General features: G+C 39.1%; 1 protein-coding gene across 3 annotated transcripts in view; it reads right to left on the minus strand.

Annotated features, from left to right (window-relative positions):
- Window positions 1-27737, minus strand: part of usp32 (ubiquitin specific peptidase 32) — a 60449-nt gene that overhangs the window by 7396 nt on the left and 25316 nt on the right. Inside the window, exons 6-28 of one of the 3 annotated variants that reach the window (XM_059330714.1) lie at window positions 22565-22696; window positions 22327-22434; window positions 21920-22035; window positions 20323-20385; window positions 19959-20042; window positions 19792-19853; window positions 19590-19692; window positions 16961-17147; window positions 15835-16013; window positions 14005-14145; window positions 12962-13127; window positions 10637-10791; window positions 9045-9126; window positions 8838-8912; window positions 6980-7118; window positions 6785-6890; window positions 5175-5348; window positions 4048-4222; window positions 3805-3956; window positions 2504-2615; window positions 2200-2399; window positions 1806-1990; window positions 1243-1329 (exon numbers count right to left, since the gene is read on the minus strand). In XM_059330714.1, the coding sequence (XP_059186697.1) occupies window positions 1243-1329; window positions 1806-1990; window positions 2200-2399; window positions 2504-2615; window positions 3805-3956; window positions 4048-4222; window positions 5175-5348; window positions 6785-6890; window positions 6980-7118; window positions 8838-8912; window positions 9045-9126; window positions 10637-10791; window positions 12962-13127; window positions 14005-14145; window positions 15835-16013; window positions 16961-17147; window positions 19590-19692; window positions 19792-19853; window positions 19959-20042; window positions 20323-20385; window positions 21920-22035; window positions 22327-22434; window positions 22565-22696 (2983 nt within the window). Of the gene's footprint in view, window positions 1-1242; window positions 1330-1805; window positions 1991-2199; window positions 2400-2503; window positions 2616-3804; window positions 3957-4047; window positions 4223-5174; window positions 5349-6784; window positions 6891-6979; window positions 7119-8837; window positions 8913-9044; window positions 9127-10636; window positions 10792-12961; window positions 13128-14004; window positions 14146-15834; window positions 16014-16960; window positions 17178-19589; window positions 19693-19791; window positions 19854-19958; window positions 20043-20322; window positions 20386-21919; window positions 22036-22326; window positions 22435-22564; window positions 22697-27737 lie in introns of all 3 variants that reach the window. The other 2 variants (XM_059330715.1, XM_059330716.1) reach the window with 2 other exon arrangements.

Genomic DNA, 27737 nt, shown 5'->3' on the forward strand with positions numbered 1-27737 from the left:
TTTGGCAATAAATCTTATACCGTTGGAAAGCCTGAAGTCTCCCCTTTTAAATGATAGCACATGTGTAAGGAACATCCATTTGTGGGATAAGCAGCAGAGCTGAGTATGTAGGCTGTGCCCAAGAAAAATGTGCCAAATCTTCTCATTATTTTGCTGTTGCTATTGACTCTTATTTTGAGCTTTTGGTACTCCCAGGTGATGCCAATCAGGTGCCAATCAGAAACTTGATTGGCAGCACCTGTGAGAATGGGCCCTGTTACAGTATGTAGTCAGTACAGCCAGTACAGTTGGTGTCTGTTCCACCATCACACTGGTGGAGGCAGTGTGATGGTGTGGGGGGGTATCTCCCTCACTGGAAAAACGAGGCTCGTCATCATTGGAGGCAATCTCAATGCAGAGAGATATCGAGATGAGATTCTGCAACCAGTGGCAATCCCATATCTCCACATTCTGGACGTGCTGTCCGTGCCAGAGTGACCAACACAACCAAGTTGGCTGACTTATGACAGATGCTGGTTGAAGAATGGGAGGCCATCCCACAGCAGCGTGTGACCAGGCTGGTGACCAGCATGACGAGGAGGTGCCAGGCTGTTGTGGCTCTATATGGTTATTCCACACGCTACTGAGGCTCATGTTCCTTAAATTAATAAATTGTTAAATTGCCAATATGTCTTATTTCTTCAAACTTCAATCATCCAATCCACCAAACACCAAACAAGAGTCAATGGCAAAGTAGCTTAGGCATTGGCAGAGAAGATTTGGCACATTTCTCTTTGGTGCAACCTACATACTCAGCTCTGCTGCTTATCCCACAAATGGATGTTCCTTACACATGTGGTACCTTTTCAAAGGGGAGGCTTCAGGCTTTCCAACGGTATAAGATTTATTGCCAAAAAGCATTGTTACAACAACAAAATAATCTACCAAACACAAATTGCCTTACTTTTTGTGCATAGTTTATATATATATATATATATATATATATATATATAATGTCAATTGATATATTATATTAATATTATTCAATATTAGAATTTATATATCATAAATGTTTCCATAACATAGTGCTCTAATAAAATCAAACACAATAATCTAGACAATTACTTCCCACCACCAAAAACATTAGTCCCTATTTTGTGACACGCGCGCGCGCACATGTATGTGTGTGTGTGTGTGTGTGTGTGTGTGTGTGTGTGTGTGTGTGTGTGTGTGTGTGTGTGTGTACATGAAATCCAGTCTTACCTGTACCAGGGACACCAGGCGCAGGAATTGCCATCCTTCCCCACAACCCGTAGAGTAAAGGGGTACTGGTAGCCCATGCTGTCATCACTGCAGGTTAGTAAAAAAAAAACATGATGTCAAGAACACTGCTGGTGGAAATCATCACTTTAAAATGCTTGCTGTTGTTTGTTTTTGACACTCTATAGAGCAGCTTGCTCCCAACACCGTTTGTTGCAAACATATTTACAGTTTCACTCTGCAAAAGGAAAATGTTGGCAGTTGGTGGAGCCTCGAGTGAATCTCCCTAAATAACCAGGCTTTAAATAGCTCATAGCAATCAGTCCTGATCCTGATTTTGCAGATATACTAAGCCTATTCCAATGATTTTCATTTCACAAATGATTTATGACAACTTGCTCTTGGTAAGTTATGTGCAAAGGCACTATTATAGCATTTGATGCATTTAGCTTAGCTCAGCACAAAGAGTGGAAGCACGGACAAACTGCTAACCTGTAGGTCCATCAAGAGTGAAAATATGTACAAAAATATGTTATATGAGAGAAAGGAAAAGACTGTTAGCCCACCAGTCCTGGGCGTGGTTGCTGGCCTCCTGCGGGGGCAGTGGGCTGGCCAGTCGGGACACTTGGATCCAGACAGCATCGTACAGATCCTTCTTACTGGTGTGGACCGTGCAGGGGACTATGAGAGGCATACCAAACAGACTGGGCCGGTTTTTCTGAGATGACAGGAAGTACAGCTCCGTACGCATCTGAAGGGGTGACACGAACATCAACGTTGACACTAACAGCTGGAGCACACACATCACATATGTAGTCAAACTGTTGGAGGTTACAAAATGTAGAGAATTTATTTGTTGTATCAGAAATGATTTCGCAACAATACAATACATTTAACAGCATTCATTCATCCAACTGTAGAATTACTGACACTATTGTACTGTATATACGGAGTTCTCACCATCTTTCTGTGCATGGCGATGATGTATCCGATGAAGGGGCTCTCCTGCACCGGTGTGATGTGTCCGTTAGCGACCCCGTTGGCCAGGGCCGTCTCTGGGCTACAGGGCACCATGGTGCTTGGCCCCCCGTTGGGGATGAGGATGGGCTTATTGACCAGATTCCCATTAGCAGCCGAACCGTTGGCTATTGGGGTGATGTCTATGAAGGGCAAGAGTGAAGAGATGAGGGAATGGGGAACTTTGGATTCAGACAGATCTGTGCTGATAGAAGTGCAAAGACAAAATGTGAATGAAGCGGCTCACCTGTCAATGTGGGCGAGCTCAGTGACGTTGGTGAACCTGGCACCGGGATCTCAAATGCACACAGGAAGCCATTAATAGACAGACGGACCTTGTGATTGTCTTGAGGAAAGTTCTGAACATAAAGAATTTGGACATCAGACTGAAGCACTTCACAGCAGTACAGTAACAGACAGCACTGCAGCAGTGTGTGCAACGGGCAACAGGCGTTATGCAGACGGTTACAAACACACGGTTTTGAAAACTGAAAGTAGAAAAAAAGGAGTGGCAATGTGTTAAAGTTGGACCTAACAATACAGACCATCAACTTGAGACCTTGTCTCATTTCTTAGACAATTATTATTGCTTTCAACACAAGAGACACACAGTGTCTGATTTATAAGATAGACAGACATTTGGTTTGATGTGAGCTGCCTGAGTTTCTGTTATTTGTAGAGTTCAATTTCTCGTCTGTGAGGCTCTTGTCAAAAGTCATAAAACCTTGTGTGGTGGTTTATGATTGATCAGCTTCACATTGTAACAGCTATTTTCAAGCTGGACTGACTGTCAGAAAATGCTTTTTTAAAATATATTTACAGAACTCAAAGCCACCAATTGGAACACAGAGTGATTCCCTGACACCTGAATAATCTGAACTACCAGTCCAGGGGCCTAATCTAGATTTTCATAGGGCCTCCCTTAGCGATAGTTAAATGTTGCCTAAAATTATTTCTTCTCCCATTTTGACCTTCCTGTGCTGTTCTCAGACGTTTTTTTAAGAAGGACTATGTGATAAAAAGCATAGGAATTGGATTTCTATTCTGCATTTGACTGAATGCTTTGGCTGTGACCAACACCCTGATTTAAAGTGTAGCATCTGACACCCAATATTAAATATATATGTATTGTTCATAATTTAATGTCACAATAACTACAGTAGAAGTTAAATTATTTTCTTTTGTCAGACACCAGTTAAAACATCAGATATCTTGTCATACTGTATTCAATTGAATGAAGGTCGAAGGATTTTCAAATCACTGCATTCGGTCCGTACAATGTTTTTCAGTGTCTTTGGAATCAGGATTGTATGCAAATGAGCATGTCATGTCTTCAGTCTATAATTTATACTTTTATCCCAGTACAAGGTAGATAAATGGAATTCTGTTTGTGGTGCTTGAGGTAAAAAATGATGTTCTTCATTTAATTTGATATCTAACTCTGAAGTATAACACCCAAAAGTGATGCTGCCTCTTGTCCTCTGTGTTACCAGCTACACTGTTTGTCAGACGAGGCGTGCAGCGTGATCAGCTGAGCAGTCTCAGTACCTTGATGTTGGAGGTGTGCACCTCAGCCAGGAGGATCTGCTCAGGCTTCAGACTGCACAGTTCACTCAGCTGTTTCTTCAGCCCCGTGTACTTTTCATCCATATTCAACCGTAGGCCGTAGCGTACAGGTGTGGAGCCGTCCAGTTTAATGACTACAAACACATCAACAGTACAAGTGATTCAGCTGTTGGTGTTTAAAACAGGAATACATTTTTTGGAGAAACTGCCAACCGGCCTCCTCACCTGTGATCTCCAGATGCATGGAGCTGTCCATGGGCAGGGGCAGAGAGAGGAAGTTGAAAGGGTCGAAGCGAGCGCTGATGTGTCCACAGGTCTTACACTTCACCTGGGACTTGAGCTGACCGTGGAACAGATCCACCACGATGGAACGGTTCCTGCGCAGGTGGTTCTCCCATGCCTTCAGGGTGGAGAAGCATTGAATCACACATGCACCCACACACAGAACGGAGAGATGAAACACCACTAATCCTGCAAATCCATCCCTCAGGGCAGACAGAGAACAAACACAGCAACATTACCAATTTAAAGGAGAGCTAAGCTGAAGGACTGACTGCTCTCTTCTCCTCCTCCTTTGACTCTCAGAAGGAGCACCAGAGGATGTGACAGCTCATTACCTCACATCCCTTTAAGGAGGGGAGAGCTCAGCACACTGTACCATTAAGAGTTCAAATAGGCATAACTGGCCTATTCCCTCTCCTTGACATCTACACTATTTAATTAGCTGTCTTATTACAAAATTAGCCCAAATATTGAACATTTAACTTGCTATTATATCAATGCCAAATGGACAAAATACACAAACCATTTGACTCCATTATGCAGTAAAGTTGCAGCCCAGACAGCTAAACGATGAGCAGAAACTTACTACAGAGCTCTGTAAAGATTCAAGTAATAATTCTCTGTTGGTTCATCAGCCCCTTTTACTCATTCGATAGCTTGTTATTATAAAAATATTGATTATGTTTTAGAAAGGTACTAATGTTTTGACACCAAGTTTTCAGGGTCTTTAACAAACTTATTTGTGTACAGACAAAATGTAAAACACTGATACAATGAATTTCCTTTGGTTTGGCAAACAGTTCAACCGTTTCAGCTAGGATGTTTCAATGATATCCAGACACTGGAAGTGATGTGTATAGTTTCAATGCCTCGTTTATGGAAGTCATTATTTGCTCTACTTTTGTAATAATGTGGCTCCTTCATAGCTTCATCTAAGACTGACACTGCGGACCCGTCAGACCAAGCTAAGACAAAATATTGTTCTGTCTTCAAACATTATACCAGAGAAAGACAAATAGTATTAATTTCATTGTTTAAGTATTTAGTATATCAGCAGTGTGATCTCTGACCTCAGAGGCCACCTCCCAGTCAGGCCGGCCATCGCTGTCCTTCAGCTCCACGTACGGTTTCTCATGGACTCTGTTCAGATCTTCATGGAGACCATCCAGCAGAAAGGCCAGCAGCTCCTGGGAGTCCTGCTGCTGAAAGCCATTGAAGCGTGGGGCATACTTTGCTATTGTCCACTGGAGAGGAAGCAAGAAAAGAGAAAGCATATTAAACAAAGAGTTTTCTGCGGGAACCTGAACGCATCATGAACATTTATAAATCAAGAAAATAAGAGAGGTGAAGTGAGGACGACATTCAACATTCAGTTTACATCTGGTGATTACCACATTACACTCGCAGTTGTAAATATACATACTGCACTTTTTTGTTACTTTGTTCCATGACCAGCCAAAAAGGCAAAGCCAAGTATTTTACACTCGTATTTCAACATGCGGTTTGCATGATGTTCTTGAACTGATTCTTAACATGAAGTAGAGGAGCTGTTATTTTTTATAATTGCACTGAAGGTTTATTTTTCTTCATGTCATAGTAAGAAAAACAGGACAACTTGAATGTATTTTGTTTCTGCACTGAAAACTGCAAAGAAATTAGTCAAAGTCCACTGTGGAATTTGAGATTTTTTACCATGAAATCCTGGGTAGCCTGTTTAAAGGCACTTTATAAAAGTTAACTTATAGTACCTTTACAACTTTAGACACAATGCATAACACAAAGTTTATGATTCAGCTTGCACAAAGGTGAAGATTTTGAAAATACCTGATCGGACCCTCAATGCCTAACTGCAGTAACTACATTTTTGGTTAAAATTGAGTTATAACTAAAAATGAACTCCTTGATGTCTGTTTTATCTTGTGACACAGTTTTAGATTTCAATTTATTTCAGAGAAATTATGATATAAAAATTGCAGTAACTACAAAATCCAACTCAAAACCAAAGCAGTATGTTCACTTACCACTGTCTGATTTGGATATATATAAATGTATATATACATATATATATATTAATTTAAACATAAAACCAAAGCAGACGGTCTGCTTTGAATGTGATACAGTGTAGCCTTGTATTTCTTCATTGTGTTGAATAGTGAAGACAAGAATAATAGAAATTATAAGTTTATTTGATAGGGAAATTATTATCTAGATAGTGATTAAGTAAAAAAGTTAGATAAAATTATATTATTCTATAATATTAAGTCCAAAATATACAAATCTTTGAATAGAGCTATTAAATACTTTCAAATAAACTTCTAACAAAATCAATTTGAAAATGTTTATTCACTGAAAACTAAATATAACAGCTGAAAGAAGACAACAATATTACTGTTAGAACCTTTTTATTGCGCAACCAGAGTGCAGTAACTACAATTTTGCAGTCAAAGGTCAAATAAATCATCATGTTTTTTCAGCATAAAAATGACATCATCAATACATGTAGAAATAAGTGTCACATCACTTACCTACATATAACCTGTTTGGCTGGCTAGTTAAAAAACTTTAAAGCCGTTTTTTTCTCAGTTTTACTCTTTGCGTAGCTACTGCAGTTAGACTTTGTAGGGCAGCACAGACCACTAACAAGTAAGAGAGTAACTAACAGAGTGATGTAACTGCTTACCCTGAGTTTGAGTGGAGCCACGTTCTTCTGTGTCCCGCTCCACAACTCCATCACCAGGTCTCCATAACACTTGGCCATGTGACCTCGCATCCCGATGGGGTTGGTTCTGTAACCACACCAACATGAGGCAGTTAAAATGATACGTTTGGGATGGTGGTGACTAGTTATTACCAAGGTGAAAGGCTTTAGTGGCACCTGTTGAGCTCATAGAGGTGTCTCCCTGAGATGAAGTATTTGGTGAGAGGCTTGGTGTTGCTCACACACTGGATACTTGAGTTCATGAAGCAGGTGTTGCCAAGGTTACTGAGGCCAGTGGCTCCTTTCTCTGTGGGAACTGGGACGGAAGGCAAAGACAAAGCAGCTCGGATTTAAAGAAAGAAAACACTTGATGAGCTAACAACTATTGCACCTATGAGAAACATGTTTGGTGTTAACATTACCTAACCCTAAAATTAAAGGAAAATTATTACATAAATCAACACAACAACATTTCTTTTACGCATCTTATCTACCAGTCAATTATGTACGACGCCGTAGTAGGGCCAGACCCAGGGGAGGGGGGTAATATTAAGAGAAAAAGTCACAAATCTACGACAAAAAAAGTAGGATTAGGGGCGTCCCGGTGGCTCACACCGGTAGAGCGCTGACCATGTATGCGGTGTGCTGCGGTGGAGCCGGGTTCGAATCTGGCCTGAGCTCCCTTTGCCGCATGTCTTCCCCTCTATCACCCCCTTTCAATCTCTCACTATCAATAAAGCAACAAAATGCCAAAAAAATAATCTTTAAAAAAAAAGAAAAAAGTAGGATTAAAAAAATCTGAAAAATAGGCTAGTTTATTATTTTTGAAGGAACTCCATCACTGCATCGCTGCTGCATGCCGTGTACTATGTCTGCAGGGAGAGACTTCCTCAATTATTATACGCAATTGGATTTAGCAACAAAGAAATACTTGTGGTTTTAGCCCAGAATCATCATATTATAAGTATTCAGACTTTGAAGAGACATTGCTGTGAATTGGGCCTATCCAGAAGAAAACACCGTACTAATGTGGATGAGGTGTCCTGCATCATCTCATCTCCTTACTGGCACATGCAAACGTGACCACATTACACCCATCCTAGCTTCGCTGCACTGGCTCCCGGTTGCTTTTAGAATAGATTTTAAAATGTTATTGTTTGTTTTTAAAGCTCTTAATGGCCTAGCCCCTCAATATTTGACCGAGCTCCTTAAAATCCACACCCCTGCCAGGACACTGAGATCCTCCAGTCAGCTGCTACTGGCCGCCCCTAAAACCAGACTTAAAACCGAAGGGGACCGTGCCTTTGTGGCAGCGGCCCCAAGGCTCTGGAATAACCTGCCCGGGCAAATCCGATCTGCAGGATCTTTTGAGGTTTTTAAATCCTCCTTAAAAACACACTTTTTCTCCCTGGCTTTTAATCAAGTTTAAGTGGACATCTTGCAAAAACAAAATTTTATTAAATTTTTACATTTTTAATTTATTTTATTATGTTTTTATTTATTTTATTCTATTGTTGCACTGTGTTTATGTATTTTAGTATTTTAGTTTTTTACCGTATTTCCTGCAACTGTGATATCTGTACAGCACTTTGGTCAACCCCAGTTGTTTTAAATGTGCTATATAAATAAAGTTTGACTTGACTTGACTTGACCTGCATCAACTTTGCTATTAAATGCTAGACGTCCTTTTCCAGAAATCAGTTGAAACAGCTGTTGTAGAGAGATGACATCTAAATCTGAACGAACATGGATGAAAATAACTTAAAGATGTTAGTGGGCAGCATATTGGCACTGCTGATTGACACAATTCCAACTGCTTTCCACATGTGAAATGTAAATGATTATATTTTGTTTTAGGCTCTTGTCGATTGACAATAATTCTTCCCAATTGCCTTCCACTATATGCTACAAAGACATGTGTGGTGATTGGTGGATATTACATTTAAAAGGTAAATCAATCAGATCATGTTTGTTCATTACAACACCTGACTAAAACCATTTAGACAATAAGCGCATCCAGTGTCTCCTGGCTCACCTTTGTGCCTGTCCATCTTACTGCTGTTGGCAATGAAAGACATTTCCTCAGGCCAGCTCATGTCTTTGTTCCTGACTGTGGGGGGAAGAGAAAGAGATTTCACTTTCATGCACCATTATTTAGACTGACCTATTATCAGTGAAATGATTTGTTGTAATCAGTTTTAGGTTAAGTGTGGAGTCAAATGACAGGAGGTGGTTTGCATGCCTTCAATAACCAGCTGCTGCTCATCATAGATCTTCAGGCTTTCCAGTGTGTGATCTTCATCGTCCAGGAGGGTGAGGTAGTTCTGCAGGACCAACAGAGGAGTAAACATGCTGATATATATATTTATATTTATGTATCCATGGGAAGATTAGAGGATATGACAATGACGGCTTATGAGGCACTGACAGTTTGGAAATCCTGTCAAGATTTCTTCAGAGGAAACTTTCTGTTGTCTGAGACTTGGGATGAAAATTACATTTAAACTTGAGTTTTGAACCCAAAGGAATTATGTTGCTTATCGAAGCCACACATCTACCTGTATTATTATGAGAAGCCTTTACCAAAGGAACAGACAGTCCTGAGAGAGTTTGACAATTTTTAAATGGAGCTGAACTGTTTTCCGTGTGTCAGTTTCCAACACAGCTGACAATGTGCAGAAGAAACCATGTAGAATCAGTCATGCAAAAGACACGGTTGATGCATTCTTACAACAGTCTGTTGCTGATCGCTGTCTGGGTCTGTCGTGTGTAATCTTTGCTTAACAACTTCTTTCCATCATTAACTGGATGTTTTTGCATCATTCCGAGTCATTATCAGCACATGTGAGTCTGACCCACTTGCAACCATATCATTTTTAAAATGGCTAACAGGCTTATGCATTAAAATATGTTTAGTTTATCTAGTTTGAGGAGAGGGAAGAGCAACACTTGTCCACCCAGGGGTTAAAAAAGAAATAACCACATGGTCTGATGACCCAATCCTGATCCACCCAGGTTCATATCAAGGTTTTTTTGTTTTTGAAAATGCTTAGCTTTAGTTTAGTTTTTAATAGTTTTAGTTGTTTTGTAATGAGTTATTTGTTGAGTGTGAGACTCAAAAAGTGCTTCTGTTGAGTGTATATTATTATGGATATGTATTGTAATGTGTTGAATTGTATTTGTGCTGTAATCAGGGCGCCATTGGAAATGAGAGCTTGCTCTCAATTGGCCCTCCCTAAATAAATAAAGGTGAAATGAAATAAGGTGATTAACCCTCACAGCTCCGGGTGTTTTGAATGTTGGTTGGAGTGAAGTGCTGAACTTTCTGAAGGCGATCGACTCACATAGTGGTGTAACATCCAGTCTCAATAAACAGATTCACCAGTGTGTTCCTGCAGGTTCACTAACCAGCAGCTCAATAAAGAGATTTCATTTCAACCAAAAAGGTTTATGTATGAAAAGAGTTGACAAAGACGAACACGAAGGACAATACAGTTTCAGTTAGTTATCTTCTTTTTAGAAACTATTTCTATTTCAGTTAAAAAAATGTTTTTTTCAATTCTAGTTTTTGTTAGTTTGTTTATTTTTCGTTAACTATAATAACCTTGGTTCATATACAAACTTTCCTATTGAATCCCAGACTTATAGTGTTGAACAGTTAAAATACTATTTGGAAAATGGAAGGAATCTGAAGTTAAAAACAATGAAATCATGATTAAAGCAACATTTTGTACTACCTTCACCTTATCAAGTATTGTGTCATATACTGTCGGACCAACATCTGATATAAAAAGTATAAGTAAAGGCAGCTCTTGTGACAGCTGTGGAGCCCACCTCACTGTTGTAGAGCCAAAGTCTCATGTCTTCCTCCTTGATGCGGAGTCTCTGGGACAGGTAAAGGTGGATGTCCTTGATGGTGCCCATGCGGCTGAAGCAGCCTGTGTAGGCCAGCACCCTCTTCAGAGGAGCGTTGGGGGACGGCACGTTACCTGGTGAGGCACACAAAGACGACTTGAACACTCACAGACTGACACAAAGACACAGCCAGAGCACAGATTGGGTGTTTGTTCATTTTACTCAACTTGAAGGACTTTGTGTGAAGTACTTGCTAAACACAAGCTCACGGGTGCAAACAACTGTTTGATTTCAACAACAGCATTCTGGTGACTGAGGATTAGTTGTAAGGAAGCAGCAAGAAAGGGCTTTTTTTTGTCATTCAGTGCAGACTTGATTGGTCAATCAATTTAGTGGATTAAGTGGACTCAGATTGGATTAAATCAACGTCAAACCAACCAATATGAGTCATATTTATTAACATATACACATGGCATTACTCAACTTATATTGGCTTCAAAATTGTGAATAAAACTAGTGATTATTAAATGTTATGTTTTCTATCTACACAGCTTTGCTTTTCAATTTGACCACTAACTGAACCATGCTCTACACTTATTGGAGTGCTCTAGGCTGGCAGTAAGACATTATGTGCAACACGATGCATAATTCGATCAATTAGAGATATTTTGCCACATGCCTGAGAAAGGATTTTAATGCTCAGCAGTGACAAGCTGCTGCTCAGACAGATTATGAGCCATGATGGAGGCCAAAGCTCCACAGGGGATTCAGGTCCGTGCTGTGGCATGAAACCTGATATGATGACTTGATTTGGATCAGCGCTCTCATGCTGAGTGCTGATGCCATCCCCGACCTGATTACCCCGGAGCAACTGTGTACATCTACACTTTGTGCTTTGTCATCTGCTTTGTTTTTACAGTGAGGCATTTTCAATTTATACCTGTCCATTAGATATCATTTAGATATCATGCAGGCAGGGATAAACACTGAAGTTAAATTACTGCTACTTCAGTTACTGTATGAGTGAGTGCGTCTATATATTGGATTTCCATTGTGAGTGTGTTGGACCTGAATTGACTGCAGTGAAAGTGAAAAATGACTTCATGTTACTGACCAAAGTGACAGGACAGAAAAGTTTCATTTTTGGTAAACTGATACCAACTAACTGCTCTGTAATACTGCACTAGTAGGCTGAGGTTGATGAAACTAGATTTTGTATCTGCTTTATTTTACAGATACCGATCCATTAAAGTACGTTAGGATCAACCCTGATACTGATCCTCAGGATCATCTCTACTTTTTACTATTAATACAGGGTCTCTGCAGGTTTCAACAAGTCAAATTTAAGACTTTTTTAAGACCATAATTAATACAATTTAAGACCCATTTCACATTCATACTGGCAAAAAAGTACAAAAGACATGAAGGAAAATTGCAGGCCCGGAAGTACAAGCAAAGTATCTGAATTTATTATTTTTAAAAAAATCAAGATATTTAAAAGCAAGAAAGAAGTGTATGCATTTGTTTTTAATAATTTCAAGAACTTTGCAATTGTATTTAAGACACTTTATGAGATTTTAAGAGAATTTTAGACATTTTAAGGCCTAAAATTCAAATGATTGGATTTTAGACATTTTAAGATCTTTTAAGACTCTGCGGATACCCTGTAATAAACAATAGACTTGACTGGAATTCTTACATTATTTAAGCTTCCTGTTCTCCATATCTCAGACATTATTAGTGCAGCATTTCTTTGGCAGCTGTTAAATTTTGACTTCACTGTAACCCTGGACTTCAGAGAGCCTCCTCGGAGTTCTGAGTGCAGAGATACAGTACAATTAAATCGAGACAGATTTAAATTTGGTCAGTTTTCAAGAATTCAAAATGCCAAACTGGTGATTTCCCAAAGCCCAAATCCTGATGGGAGAGTACAGAAATGCCTCACATGGTTATCGTTCCCCAGACGGTTTCAAATATTTTCAACAATTTAAAAAGTTGCTACGATTAATTCTGTTTCTTTTGATTCAGAATACCAATAATGCAGATGAGTGTAGAGCACTGGAACAAGTGTCTTTAAGGACTAATCCTTGAATAGCAAGGTCTGTGAAGATTGAAAACGTTTGAATTATGCAACTTTTTAGAGTGATCAGCAGTCTGTCCCCTTCGTGGGCCGTTGGTTCATTCCACCGCCCATTCCAGAGAACTGATCAGTCCACTTGAGGAGGATTAAAAGGGGGGATGCAGGGTAGTTCAATGAAGCATTTGTCGACGGCTTGCTCTGGTCTTGCTGCAGGCTTACGTTACCTCTTGGTGGGGGTAAATACGGTGGGAACATTCGCAGGCTGGTCATACCCATATTAACCCAGATGTTGGACTGGGGGGATCGCGTGGCTGGCTGCTGGCGGAGGAAGAGGAGGTAGCGCGGGAAGAGCTCCAGCTCTGCTTGTCCTGTCTTGCTCTCCAGGATAACCTTCAGGGGTGAAAGAGAAAGCCTGATACTTTGCACACACACAAACCACAGAGTGCATTGATCAGTCTGGAAACCTGTGATCAAGGGTTGTGCACGAGAGTTTAGTTGCAGCCGGACTGAGACCAAACATTTTCAAGCAGACTCCGTGCAGCTGTTTAGTCTGCACCAGTGGTGGAAAGTAAATTTACTCAAGTACTGTCCTTAAGTTTTTCGAGGTACTTTACTTGAGTATTTCCATTTTATGTAACTTTACACTTCTACTTCACTACATTTTAAAGTAAATATTGTCCTTTTTTGCTCCACTACATTTAGCTGACAGCTTTAGTTACTTCTGACATGGAAATCATGATATAATTGTGATTAGATGTTTTTTTTAATTAAACCTCATTAACAGTATATTAAGTAGTTAAAATGAGCCCGAACTTGAGGAAGTTACATCACTGCTTACATAAAAGCATCAATACAATTAAGCTAATAATATATTAACTATACATAAACACTGTATTATTAGTGTTTTTACAGAGCCAACACGAATGATGAAACCTTTGAATTCATTATTTAAGGAACGTGGCATTGCAAGGCATTCTGTCACTGTCACGTCTCAAAATCAAAAACAGTGTCAGGAGAACTTTGAGGGTTATTTATTTACAAGGTCTCTGCAGCTTTCAACAAGTCAAATATAAGACTTTTTTAAGACCCTAATGAATACAATTTGAGACCCATTTCAAATCCATAATGGCAAAAAGGATATTTATTTATATTTTCATATCAGCTCAGCCGAACTTCAGCTGTATTATATCCACACATATCGGTGAATTTATCCCCTCTAACCTCTGTATCGGTCTCATATTGGTCAAGCTCAGCAGTTGTCACTCACCGGCCGTGGCAGGCTCAGGTTGGCTCCATACCAATGGTAGAGTGCCCGCCACACCGGCTCTGGCACCGTCTCAAAGTCTCTGCCAGGCACCAGCTGCAAGGAGCGCTTCAGCCTGCCGCCCTCCATGGTCAGTGTGGGGGCCTGCAGGAGCACAGCACAGAAATCACAATATAAACAGGTGCAGAAAAGACCCTATCAACCCTACAGAAACTGTATCCTAATGCTCAAGATGGCAGACTGTTACCAGTACAGCATAATGTAGAGATAAGACAAAGGATAATCTGGCCCCTCAGAGCCTTTGCCAGTAGAGGAGTGTCTCCCAATTAGGAGTCTAAGATCATTTATTCTGTTGAACCATAATAGAAGCTGGCAAAAATATTATTCATGCACTCTGTTGTCAAGATTAGAACTGGAACTGAAATATATTTTTATCCATAAACAATTGCAAAAACTGTTCCAAACACAACACAAACAGAAAGACTGAAAATTTGTCAGATGAAGCTACAGCTATTTCTCCCAAAATCCTATTTTTGATTATGCATTTTTATATGTTCACACATTATACACTCCTCATTACAAGTGTTCCATAAATGTGTCCCTTTGACTTAACTGCAATACTTTTTACACATTAATCTCGTTTCTCAAGCATGCACATTTCTTTCAAATAATTTGTTTCTCACATTTCAAAGTCACTGTTGAAAAATACACATATTTGCTTTCTACATTTATTAACAGCCCTAAAGCTGCCTTATTCACAAATGTAAAAACAAAGTCCTCATGAGATGCTGACAACCGACAACAATGTCAACATCTGCCCAGCATGAATTGTTTTTTTTACCTTTCTATTAATGGATCCAACAAACGAGATAACATACGATAACCAGAGATTGAGACGCGTAGTTTTAAAGTATTTCTTTGATTCATTTTCAATTATATATTGATGATTTACAACTCTTATATATGTTTGTTAGAGGTGCGGGGGAAAAATTGATATAGCATAGTATCGCAATATTTTGCGTGGCAATATTATATCGATTTATAGTATAGTATAGTAGTATAGTATCGATGTTTAGCGTTGCGACGGCAATCAGTATTTTCACCGTATTTTCATTTTGAGGAATATACCGGAGAAAGATCATGTCGGGAAGTTGTCGAAATAACGCTGCAAAGTTATCCTTTTTTATGTTTAATTCAAAAAACAGTAAGCTCGTTGTTTTTGAAAGTTTGATAAAATGCTGCAGTTGTTGTCGTCCATACATGTTTGATATCAGTTCAGTTCAGTTTGACTGAATACTTTGTTGGTCAGTCTGTGGGTTTGACTCTCATTGTGAAGAAATAAAAAGACTGAAGAGAGATGAATAGACTGAGAATTTTCTCTTATTTGAAAAAACAATTCTTGATTGAATTTAATTTTGTGGACACAAAATGCAGTTAAACAGTTAAATCGCAAAATATTGTATCGAAATACTCACCATATCACAAAAATGCTTAAAATCAAATCATGTATCAGGATAATATTGTATCCGATACGCTGATTCACACCTCTACCAGTTGCAATGTCAGCCTCTCATGTAAACATCTCACTGGACTAAAGATTTAGCTCGGGACTTGTTTGGGATTTTAAACGATTTTAAATGTGAACACCTCTACCCTGGAAATAAGCTAGACAGTCAGCGTGGGACAGTTCTGCACTTTCAAACCAACAACACACTGACTTTGTTCTGCTCATAAACACAATGAACCTAACTGCAATCACACTCACACACTCACACACTCACACACACACACACACACACACACACACACACACACACACACACACAGCCTTGCCTTCATGGGGTCGGTATTGACCAGAGGCTGGTTGTCGATGGCTCCAGGTCTTTGTGCTGCCAGCTGGGAGGGGAGGTGGCCGTTGGCTCCAGAAAAACACTGATTGTTGTTGTCCGATACGTTGTGCTGACGGGCAAAACAGCTCTCTGTAGCAGAGGGAGCTACCTGGGGGCTCAGGGCTGAGGGACGAGAGGGAGCAACCAGGCCACACACACAAGCAGAAGACAGACAGAAACAGAGACAGAAAGGTTTCCATGAGGTCAGACACTGTAAAGATGTCAGTGTAAAATGCTGTCATTGGGCAAAAAATCCATTATAACAAAAATTACTTCTACACATAATCTTGGTTCTGCTTTCAGGCCTTAGAAAATCTAGCCTGTAATGGGAGACTCTGGCTAATCTTTTTTAAAGAGAGGAAATTCTTATTAGGCTACATCTACAAATGCAGTTTGTAGGATTGTATTCCGGCAGTGGCAACAACTACCCACAGGTAAGGAAAACAGGCTCATCAAAAAAAGTCTGAGAATAAACACAAAAAAGAACGTGTCACTGTTGTCAAAGCGTTTCAGAGAGGGACAGAAAATGTTGCTTATAGTTTAAACCCCCATTATGAAGAATACATTTCAGACACTGTTTTGTTTGTTGCCGACCCAAGCTTTGATGTTCTCCCCTGTGTTCCTGATTAATATACAGATGGGTCAAAAAATAAGTCAAAAGAGAATCTGTGGTTAAAGGGTAGGTGCCATAAAAATTGCTTCATTGCTGTTAGCAGTTAAGACAGCAGTTGTGATTTTATTTCAACTGTAGTCTCTGACATTTTTTACTAGTGGTGTTCTTCACCACTTCTTTAAAAGAAAAAGGATATAATGGGAGTAACAGGCAAACTTACGACAGCATATTAGGGCCAAGTACGATTTTTGCTTTTTTTTAAAGCCGCAGATTCATGAGCAAAAAGTTGCAAATTTATGAGAGTAAAATTGGCAAATCTACAAGGAAAAAGTAGGAGATTTATGTGAAAAAAGTGTCATAAATGTAACGAGTGATATCCTTCATCTGTCCATTGCGTTGTAGTTCCTGATGCAGTTTTGAGATGCTCTCTGCTGCTGTGTGAAGTGTGTTGACTGACCGGTCTCCGTGGCCTCCGAGGCGCTGGACACAGCATCAGGTGACCTCTCCTCTGTGGGGCTGACCGGACTGAAGGCTCCCAGTCCTCCCAGTCTGTCCGGTGGGGTGGGTTCGATAGTGGCCGTGGTCATCGGGGTTCGCAGTGAGCCCAGGATGGACGGCTGCTCCACCACGATGCCCTTATGCTCCTGGACAGGGAGACAACAGCAGGGACTGCCCTGTCATTGTTTAAAGTGATATCTCTGATTAATGTGCTGTTGGCTTTCATGACAGTCACTGCTACTGTCCCAGAGTGATATAATTATTGTGCAAGATGTAGTAAAAACCTGCTCTTATAAACAGATCGTCAGGCTTACCTGCCCTTCCTCTGGCCAACAATGTAAATCACATCTTTATGAAGCAATGTCAATCAAAACTATTCTTGTATACTTGAATTTGATTATGAATTATTAGAATATAGCCAAGTCCCAGACTTCTACATCATCCCATCTCATATTTCTTAAGTGCTTCCAATAGCAGCACAACATAATACAGCACTGTTTTGTTCCACCAGGTCACTTTACTGGTTTATTTGCACTATCTCTGTTTACATCCGACCTCATTAGGCCTAAATTAGGTCATAAGTATTTTTCTATATTATATATGTCATATACCACTTATATAATTATTCATTGATGTTCATACTACTACATGCAACAACCTATCTAACCTATTTAACATGCTAAAATATATTTTCTCTAATGTGCAATATCTGTAAAATGCAAAGTACTTTCAGGAAAACAAACAACCACAAAAATATATATTAATAATAAATGCCAAATAGCAGAAATGTATTTATGGTGCATAGAATGTAGGGCTTGGCGATATATCTATATAAAAATACATCGATATATTTTAAAATGTGATATGGAATATGGGCCTTTCGCATATATCAATATAGTTTAAAAAAAAAATGTATATATAAATGCTGTCCTTACTAGGGTTTGTCATATTTAGTTCTTTTGTAATGTTCCTTATTCTTTTATCACAGAAATATATTTATTTCAGAAAAAAATTGGCCTATTTTATTTCATAGCCTATTTTTATTTAAGATATATTTTTTATTTAAATGTGCACTTTATGGAGCTTTGATTAAAAAAAAGCTACTCCTGTTGTTATACAGTATTTATGTTCATTTAGATAAACGGTTTCTATAAAACTACTTGTGACATGTCATATTTGGCTTTGACTTTGACTGAACATTTGCTCTCACTTTGCAATAAAAAATATTGGGATATATACCGTATATCGATATTCAGCCTAAATATATCGGGATATGACTTTTGGTCCATATTGCCCAGCACTAACAGAACATATGTATATGTCTTATTTTTCATATTTTTTATTCTGTCTTCTATATCTATGTGTCTGTATCTTGAGCTGTGACAACAACATTTTTCTCACTGCGGGATGAATAAAGTCATATCTTATCTTAATAGGTCTAATGCTGTAATCACTGACGCTGTTTTCCCAGTTGTAAAATCAACTGGAGTGGTCAGTGAGACAGGAAAATGGGCAGCAAACTGGCAAAATGTGCTGATGAGACGGACTCAATTCAACTCTACCGGTTCAATTAACAAGAAAACCAATAGCTGCTCCTAGAACGGCTACCACTATACATTGAAAGTTATGTTACGTCAGTCACTAGAGATTGGTTAGTCCAAAAATAACACACTCAATGTCTGACTGAATAATGAAGAGAAAAATTTAAATATCAGGCTCAGAAGTCTGTACTTTTTTAAACCAAAAGCTACACTGACTTGCTTTCGCATCAATGCATTTTTTTATTTTTCAATATACTGAGCACTCCTAAATTGTTCTTCACAACAGTAGACTGCATTAGGGATAGGTAGTTTGGAAGAAAACTGCCAACTCAAACATCTATAACGTTCAATTAATCAATTATTTGCTATGCATACATGGGTAAAATAAAAGATATATACACACAATACTATGCAAAAGCCCGTTTTGATAGTGGATGCTTTTATTTTGAAAGGACGAAAAGAGATCCTGTCGATCACTAAACTAACTCAACTGAGATTAAACTGTAAAGATAACATCAAGGAGTTCAACGTTTTATGCTTTAGCCCCCGAAGAGACAAGAGGTTAGTTTTCACAGTAATCTTCATATTTTATTTTTGTGTTTAAATACGTTTTGGATAAAATTAAGCCTAGTAATTCATGCTAGCAAGGTTTGATACAGTAAGCTACTTTTTTTCTCAAATTAATCCTCTTGCATTTCTGTGTGTTTTATAATTGTTATTGCAACTTTCAGTTTGCAAACTGTAGCTTTATCCAACTTAATTCTCAGAACTGAGAACAGCCGCAGAACTGAATGCTCGGCTGTGTCTCAGTTCAGTGATAAAATTTAAATTAAAAAATACACAGATCAATTAAAAATTGCACATGATCGACCAGATTCTTGACGACAATTTATCGATCATACATTAATTATTCCCATCCCTACACTGCATTACAGGCAACACTGCCTGTAAAATTATTAAAGGCAATACCTGTTCAAAAAGCTTAGGTAATGTTAATATGAGTGCATATGTAGATCTACACATTGTGCCTTCTTTAACTTGACTTACATATTTGACGTAGTCCTTCCACTGCTGCCACCACAGCATGGAGATGAGGAACCAGTTCTGAGCTTGCTGCAGCCCATGTCTGCTCTCCCTCTCTAACCAACCCCTGCACACAGACAGAGAGGGAAACAATGCAACAAATGTTAGATCCAACAGCATGTTCCTTAAAGTTGTATACAATGAAAAAGGACAGGTATGCGTGTACCTGATGATTTGTCCCTCCTCCTCAGGACTACCAGGCCTGAGCCCCAGGACTATGTGGCAGACCTACACAAAACAAAACACAGAAAATGATGATGGATAATTGATGTTGGTTGATTTCTACAGCATTACAAATGGTTCAGCTGCTGTACATCATGTGAGTGTACCCACCTGGAAAAGCAGGTTTAAGAACTCATTGGCCAAAGCACTCTTCACACTCCAGATCTGGTAGTCCTCCAGTGTCAGGTGACCCATCTGGTGAGCAGTCCAAAACACAAAAGGTAAGCATTCTCGCTTTCACTGTTCTGAAACTGATTTAAGACCTTGAAAGGATGAAAGAAAATCTATTCTCCGGGTGCAAATAGCTCAGAGGTAAGACAAGAGGGCAGGTGATCAGAGGGTGAACGTGAATGTGAATGTGAGTGTGAAGTAGGTTTGACTTCCTCTGAATCAAAGTTATAAAATCAAATGTTACTGTGGGTAGATGGCAGAGGATTAATGTCCTGACAGCTAGATCTTGAGAGCCATGTCTTACCTTGGTTGTGTCATGCATCTTCAGGATATCCTCCACTATGTCTGACACATTATTTTGCAGCTCCTGCAAGGTGACAAAAGAGATGATTGAGATGATGATTAGTAAAGGTTCTGTAATGATGATCAACATCTGTCATACAGACTATAACAATAGAATAGTTTTAATTTTAACTCATTTGGCATTGTTCCTATATAATAGAGGTGGGGGAAAAATCGTATAGTATCGCAAAGTTTTGCGCGGCAATATTATGATACTGGTATCATATGAGACTAGAAGATCTAAGGAATCTATAGGTAGCATTCGTCAGGATATCGTGTCGGGAGGATGTCAGGAAATAACGCTTCAAAGTTAGGCTTTTTTTATATTTACTTTAAAAACATTCAAAGCAGAGAAGCTTAAAGTTCAGTTCAGTTTGACTGAATACTTTGTTGGTCAGTCTGTGGGTTTGACTCTCATTGTGGAGAAATAAAAAGACTGAAGTGAGATGAATAGACTGAGAATTTTCTCTTATTGGACAAAACAATTCTTGATTGAATTTAATTTTGTGGACACAACATGCAGTTAAACAGTTAAATCGCAATATATTGTATCGTAACTCAAGTATCAGGATAAAATCGCATTGTGAGGCCGCTACGCTGATTCGCACCTTTAATATATAAACTCCTCAAAAAAAATGTGGAATGTTATTTCAGTCATTTATTTCTCCCCTTTAATCATACAAATTTGTGTTGTATTATATATCGTTGGATAGCCTGATTAGTCAGCTTTACAGAGAGGTACAACTTGTAAGGATCGTGCATTTGTGGAATGAGCAACACAGCTAAACGTGTGGGTAGAAATGTGCCAGAATCCACTGCAATATTCTCTGTTGGTATTCACTCTTCATTTTTTCACTGTCATGGACCTCAGTAGCGTATGGAAGATCCATACGCAGCCACAACAGCTCAGCACCTTCTCCTCATGCAGGTCACCACCCTGGGCCAAATTTGTAGGTGCCAATCAGGTCACAAACCTGCAGCACTCAAAGCTCAAAACAAGAGTGAACACCAACAGGAGAATACTGCAGGGGATTTTGGCACATTATTTTTGGGCACTACCCACAGCAGTGTTGCTCATTCCACCAATGCACAATCCTTACAAGCTCTACCTTGTTATAAAGCTGACTAATCAGGTTTTACAACCATATCAAATACAACACCAAGTGGAATTATTAAAGGGGAGGAATATTTCACAGAAATAATGGTTCCAAACTTTTTTTGAGGAGTTTATTTAGACTGGCCGGCATTTTCATCTGCCAGCATTTACTCTAAGTTGAGTTTACAATATTAGGAAATACTTTAGACCAAAACCAAAATCAAGAAACCTTAGCTACAGCCAGGCACGCTGCACAAAAGTGCTGTTCACAGAAATAAACCGTTGTTCGTAAAGAAATTGTTCCAACACATAATTCCACGCAGAACCACAGACTAATAGTATGCAATATTTAGGAGAATGTGACAAACATCCTTGTTAACTCTGTAGGACACATTTGGGGTTCTGTCCATATACAGCCTATACGTGTGTGTGTGTGTGTGTGTGTGTGTGTGTGTGTGCTTACAGGGAGTGTGTCTGTGCGATTGTCCTTCCACACCTCCAGCAGTGCCACCACCATCTCATGGAGTTCATCTCGAGACAGAACCCCGTCACGGTCCACATCGAACACTTTGAAGCAAACTGAGAGAAAGAGAGCGACGTACTGGTGAAATACAAATATGGTGATGAGCACAATATTGCCCAGAAAAAAATGAACAATGTTTAGTCTGTAAGCTGGAATTATATATAGCAATAATTGTGCATTTATGAGCTCCGGCCGTTTCCCAAAACATATTTACTTTCCAGCTTTCAAATTCCAGATAACAGCTACAAAGAAGAAATACGCTACACTTTTTTATCATAAAAAAAAAAAGAAGAAGCTGTGAACGATCATGTGAAGCATGTTGGATTTATTTATCTGTAATTGCTTACATTTCTGTCTTTCAGCGATGGGCCCCCTGCAGCATGCAGAGAGTCCACAGGAGATCTCTTTAAAGTCGATGTGGTTGTCCCGATTTTCATCGAAGGCGTGAAACAAGCCTGGGGAACAAGATCAATAACACAGACAATATTTATACACAGCCGGTCTTTGAGGAGGATTGTATTCACTGGTGATGGATTTAAAAGCCTTACAACATATGAAAAATCCTGGTAAATATACTAGTCTTACCTTCACTCAGTGAGGCATGGATGGGAGGAGAGACCAGCGGGACGAAGGTTTCCAAGTCAAAGCGTCCGGTTCTGGACTGGGCTTTCAGTAGCCAGTAGCGCTTCTCCAAGTCTATAATGTCTGACTCCTCCACTGCAGAGAGGGAAACAAAGTCAAAAACATAAGCATCACTTCTGAGTTTTGCAGCGTAGTCATCGAAGAAATTATTAGACCATTGTTTTCTTCAATTTCTTGTTCATTTTAATGCCTGGAACAACTATAGGTACATTTGTTTGGACAAATATAATGATGACAACAAAAATAGCTCATAAAAGTTTAATTTAAGTGCTGATATCTAGCCATTTTCCATGGTTTTCTGAAAATAACCAAAATCATCAAGAATCAAGAATCAAGAAATGTGAGATAGCGGGAACTTAAAGTATTGGAATTATTACATAATCTGACAGCGATGCTGTGAATATGGCCTACTGACATTATCTGGTGTTCACGCTTATTAATATCAGTTGTCAACATCCTTGTATTCATAACACCTAGATCTGATCATTTCTAAGAGAAAGTTGGGTGTCACAACAGAAGAGTGTCACAGTGGCAGCACGAGAGGTGGGGAAAAAATTTATGCAGCATAGTATCTCGATATTTTGCCTGGCATTATGATATCGATTCATGGCCACCAAGTATTGATTTTTAGCGTTCCGATGGCCCGCCATTTTGGAGGCCGTAGTGGGCTCACTTTTAGGAATATACTGAAGATACTGGTATGGGAAGTTGTCGAAATAACGCTGCAAAGTTGGGCTATTTTTTTATGTTTCGTGGCAATTTTCAAATCAGTCATGTGACCTCTGTCGTCATGCTATCTCAATGAAAATCGGCTCTCTGGGTTCACACAAGTCTCCTCTTTACATACATGGCTGCCTCCCAATTCAGCATTGTTTATCATGTTGTCTGTTCATCTCACTTCAGTCTTTTTATTTCTCCACAATGAGAGTCAAACCCACAGACTGACCAACAAAGTATTCAGTCAAAACTGAACTGAAATCAAACATGTATGGACGACAACACCTGCAGTATTTTCTCAAACTTTCAAAAACTTCAAGCTTATTGGTGCCTACAGATTCCTTAGATCCTCTAGTTTCATATGATACTAGTATCTTTAGCATACCCCTAAAAATCAACCCACTACGGCCTCCGGAGAAATAAACAAAAACGGCGAAAATACTGACAGTTGGAAGGTTTAATACCATTACTTGGCTGCCATAAACCGATATAATATTGGCATGCAAAATATCGCGATACTATTATGTATCGATTTTTTTCCCCCACCTCTAATGAATAAACAACAATTTAGATAGGATATTAATGAATCAAAAATATCATCATATAACATTCTCTGATTGCTGCTGCTCTAATATGAAGATCTGCTACCAAATGTTTGTATTGTAACATCTTTGGCTTTTGGACTGATGGCGGGAAAAAACAAGGGAGGTAAAAAGTGAATTTAGTAAATAAAACTGATGAACATTTTCACTTATTCACGATATTCTAATACCAATAGATAAACATAAGTAATTTCTATGGAGAATAACAATGTTGCAACACCAAAATTAAATGATCCACTACGTTCAAATACAAGAACCCGATTTGTATTGTTGCTAATTAGACCACTGACATGTTGTGACACAGTGAGGAGCTGAGGTGACGTGACAGTGGTCATGATATCACAATACACAAGAGGTGGGGTTATGTAAGTGGAATGCTATTGGACTCGACTTGTAACAAAGTGATACGGATCAGACCAATATAGCATATGAGGCTCTGCCAGGGCCAAAGATCCAGGCTCCCCCTTTCAACATGTTAATCCACAGCTTAAGGTAATAGGATTCAGCAGCTAGCCAGCTAGCCTGTGGCACGGGGCCAACACATATGACAGGTGTCAAAACACAGGCACAGAAATAAAACGGCAGGGCTTCACAATCAATAGAAAGTTTTGTCAAACTCACTCGAAATCACTACTGTAATATTTGTTAGAGGCAGAGTATGATTTAAGTACTGTGGTGATTCAACATGCCCTGGCCTACGAATCATATTCCACAGACTCAAATAAATGAATAAAAATAATTTGAATAAAGATGAGAATAAGGATATACAGTCATGGAAAAAATTATTAGACCACCCTTGTTTTCTTCAATTTCTAGTTCATTTTAATGCCTGGTACAACTGAAGGTGCATTTATTTGGACAACTGTAATGATAAAGACAGAAATAGGTCAAAACAGTTTAATTTAAGAGCTGATATCTAGCCATTTTCCATGGTTTTCTTGACAATAATCAAAATCATCATTAAGAAAACCATGGAAAATGGCTAGATATCAGCTCTTAAATTATTTTTGTTGTTATCATTATATTTGTCCAAACAATACCAATACCTTTAGTTGTGCCAGGCATTAAAATGAACGAGAAATTGAAGAAAACAAGGGTGGTCTAATAACTTTTTCCATGACTGTAAATATAAAATGTAATTACCTACAATTTATTGTATTATGTCATAATTGCAATGTCGGTCAAATTAACTGCCACTTGATTTTTTTTCATGCAGCTCCAATTCCTGGCAGAAATTGGGCCGGGGCTTCCCAGCCGTGCTATAAAAACAACCTTCCTGAAAGCTTGTTTTCAGCAGCCATTGGTCACAGTTCCAGTCAGACGGGATGATGACAGCTGTGGTCGGCTGCTGGTGAAGCAGCATGAGGGGCATTCCTCTCTGATCCAGGATCTGAATCCCTGTAGTCCAGAGGTGAACATCAGGACACTGGCCTGACTGGGACGCACGTAATCACCTTTTCACCACCACTGTTCAACTCTGCTGTCTGGCTCAGACATGTCAACTGATGCAGACTTAAAGGGAGCACTGAGTACAAGATCAGTGATTTAGAGCATGAAGGGGGATGTATGGAGATGGAATGGCGGAAATAACAGGTGACTGATGAATTATTGAGGACTATGGCTCATATATTGGGCAATAATTTTAAAAAAAACAAGCCCACTCACCCATACACTGTCCTTAACAACAAGGACACTAGTAAAAAGCAGATGTATCAGGCTCAAGATATCAGGAAATGGCAGGAAACAATTAGAGGTGGTGGGAAAAAATCAACACAGCATAGTATTGCGATAATTTGCTTGGCAATATTATATCTATTCATGGCAACCAAGTATCGATATTTTGCGTTCCGACAGTATGTTCGCCGTTTTTTTCTTCTTTTATACTGGAGATACTGGTATCATATAAAACTAAAAAATCCAATGAATCTCTAGGCGCCATGTGTGTCAGGATATCATCTCGGGAAGTTAGGCTTTTTTTTATGTTTCATTCAAAAACCTTGAGTCGTGGAGCTTAAAGTTTTTGAAAGTTTGATAAAATGCTGCAGTTGTTGTCGTCCAACATGTTTGATATCAGTTCAGTTCAGTTTGACTGAATACTTTGTTGGTCAGTCTGTGGGTTTGACTCATTGTGGAGAAATAAAAAGACTGAAGTGAGATGAATAGACTGAGAATTTTCTATTATTTGACAAAACAATTCTTGATTGAATTTTAACTTTGTGGACACAAAATGCAGTCAAACAGTTAAATCGCAGTATATTGTATCACAATACCCACCATATCACAAAATGCTTAAAATTGCGATAATGTCGTATCGTCACTCAAGTATCGGGATAAAATCGCATCGTGAGGCCGATACGCTGATTCATACACTTACTAATATATTTATGCACTCCCTCATGTCATGTCAATATCGTACAGTATATATACAGTAACATATTTTTTTATTGTCTCTTGCACTCTCCAGTGTTGCACATACATACTAGTTTTTAACTTTATTCTATTCTATGTTACTGTATTGGTGTTGTGCTGTTGCTGGAAGTGCAATTACCTGATCTTCCCAAGGGATAAATTCAAAAACACATAAAACACCTCTAGAAACAATACTGTAGCTCTTTTTGCTACATCAATGATGAGTCCTGGTAGACGAGAAGAAGCTTTACATGCTGGTCGTTCCTCATGACGCCTGTGCTTCTATGAATCACCTGCTACACATCTGTCACTCCCTGCTTCTACAAACATCCACACATTGTGCCATCCTCTTACTTTGTTCCATTTCAAATATCTGTAATAATGGCAGAATTTAGCTACAACGACCACCAGAGAATCAGGGTCTGTTATATAGGTCGGTAAACAAACAATCATAATATCGATTTCTTGAAGAGCGAGATATGTCTCACAAGGAGGGCTACATATCCATTTAAATCCAATAAGGCCAACACAATAAGGTTCTGATACCAAATAAAATATTGTCTCAAAAAAAAAAAAAAAAAGCCCTTCAGGACCTAGATAAATAAAATGCAGTAAATATATGATAAACACTGAAACAATCTGACCTGAAGTGTATCAATCTCTACAAGCTTTGGGTACATGACAGACTACTCTGTCAACCTGCTGCTGTTGTCTCTGTGGCAGGTGCCTCGTCTGGCCTGATACCCACCTAGAGGTGCGACTCTCTCCGAGTGACAGCAGAGATACCATACCATTATCCAGGGAACATCCTTGGAGAGGAGCTGCTACAGCCAGCATGTATCATAGAGGAACTCCACGTGATAACAGCTCACAAAAAACTACGTCATCCTGTCCTGCGGGCCGTTATTTCCACAGATTTCTACCCTGGTTCTATTGTGACGGTGTGAGAGACTATAGCAAGTAATCTAAGGATTCGAGCTCTGTCATGAGTCAAGCTTCACGCTCTGCAAAGAGTTAAGAAGGAGTGTGTCAGTCACTCTCTCCCCAACACACACAAACACACACACAGAGACACAAGGTTAAGAGGATAAACCAGGAGCAGGCAGATTAAAAGCAGCGTCCAGGTTCTCAGGACAAGACAGGTTCTTTCCAGCCCTCTGTCCTTAATTGGCAAAATAAAGCCTGGCTAAATTTACTCGGGCTGCAACTTTAAAGAACTGTATGACTGTATTCCCCACATATATCATATGTAAAATTAAAAACGTTTATTTAAAATTTCGACAGTAAATGGTCTCACAAATGGTGCTATATACCACAACACAACTTCTCTTTGACCACAGCCAGATAAAATCCACAAATATATGATTTATGAAGTTAAGTATCCCTAA

Source organism: Centropristis striata, chromosome 4 (genome assembly GCF_030273125.1).
Source record: "Centropristis striata isolate RG_2023a ecotype Rhode Island chromosome 4, C.striata_1.0, whole genome shotgun sequence".
In the NCBI taxonomy this organism is placed as follows: Eukaryota; Metazoa; Chordata; class Actinopteri; order Perciformes; family Serranidae; genus Centropristis; species Centropristis striata.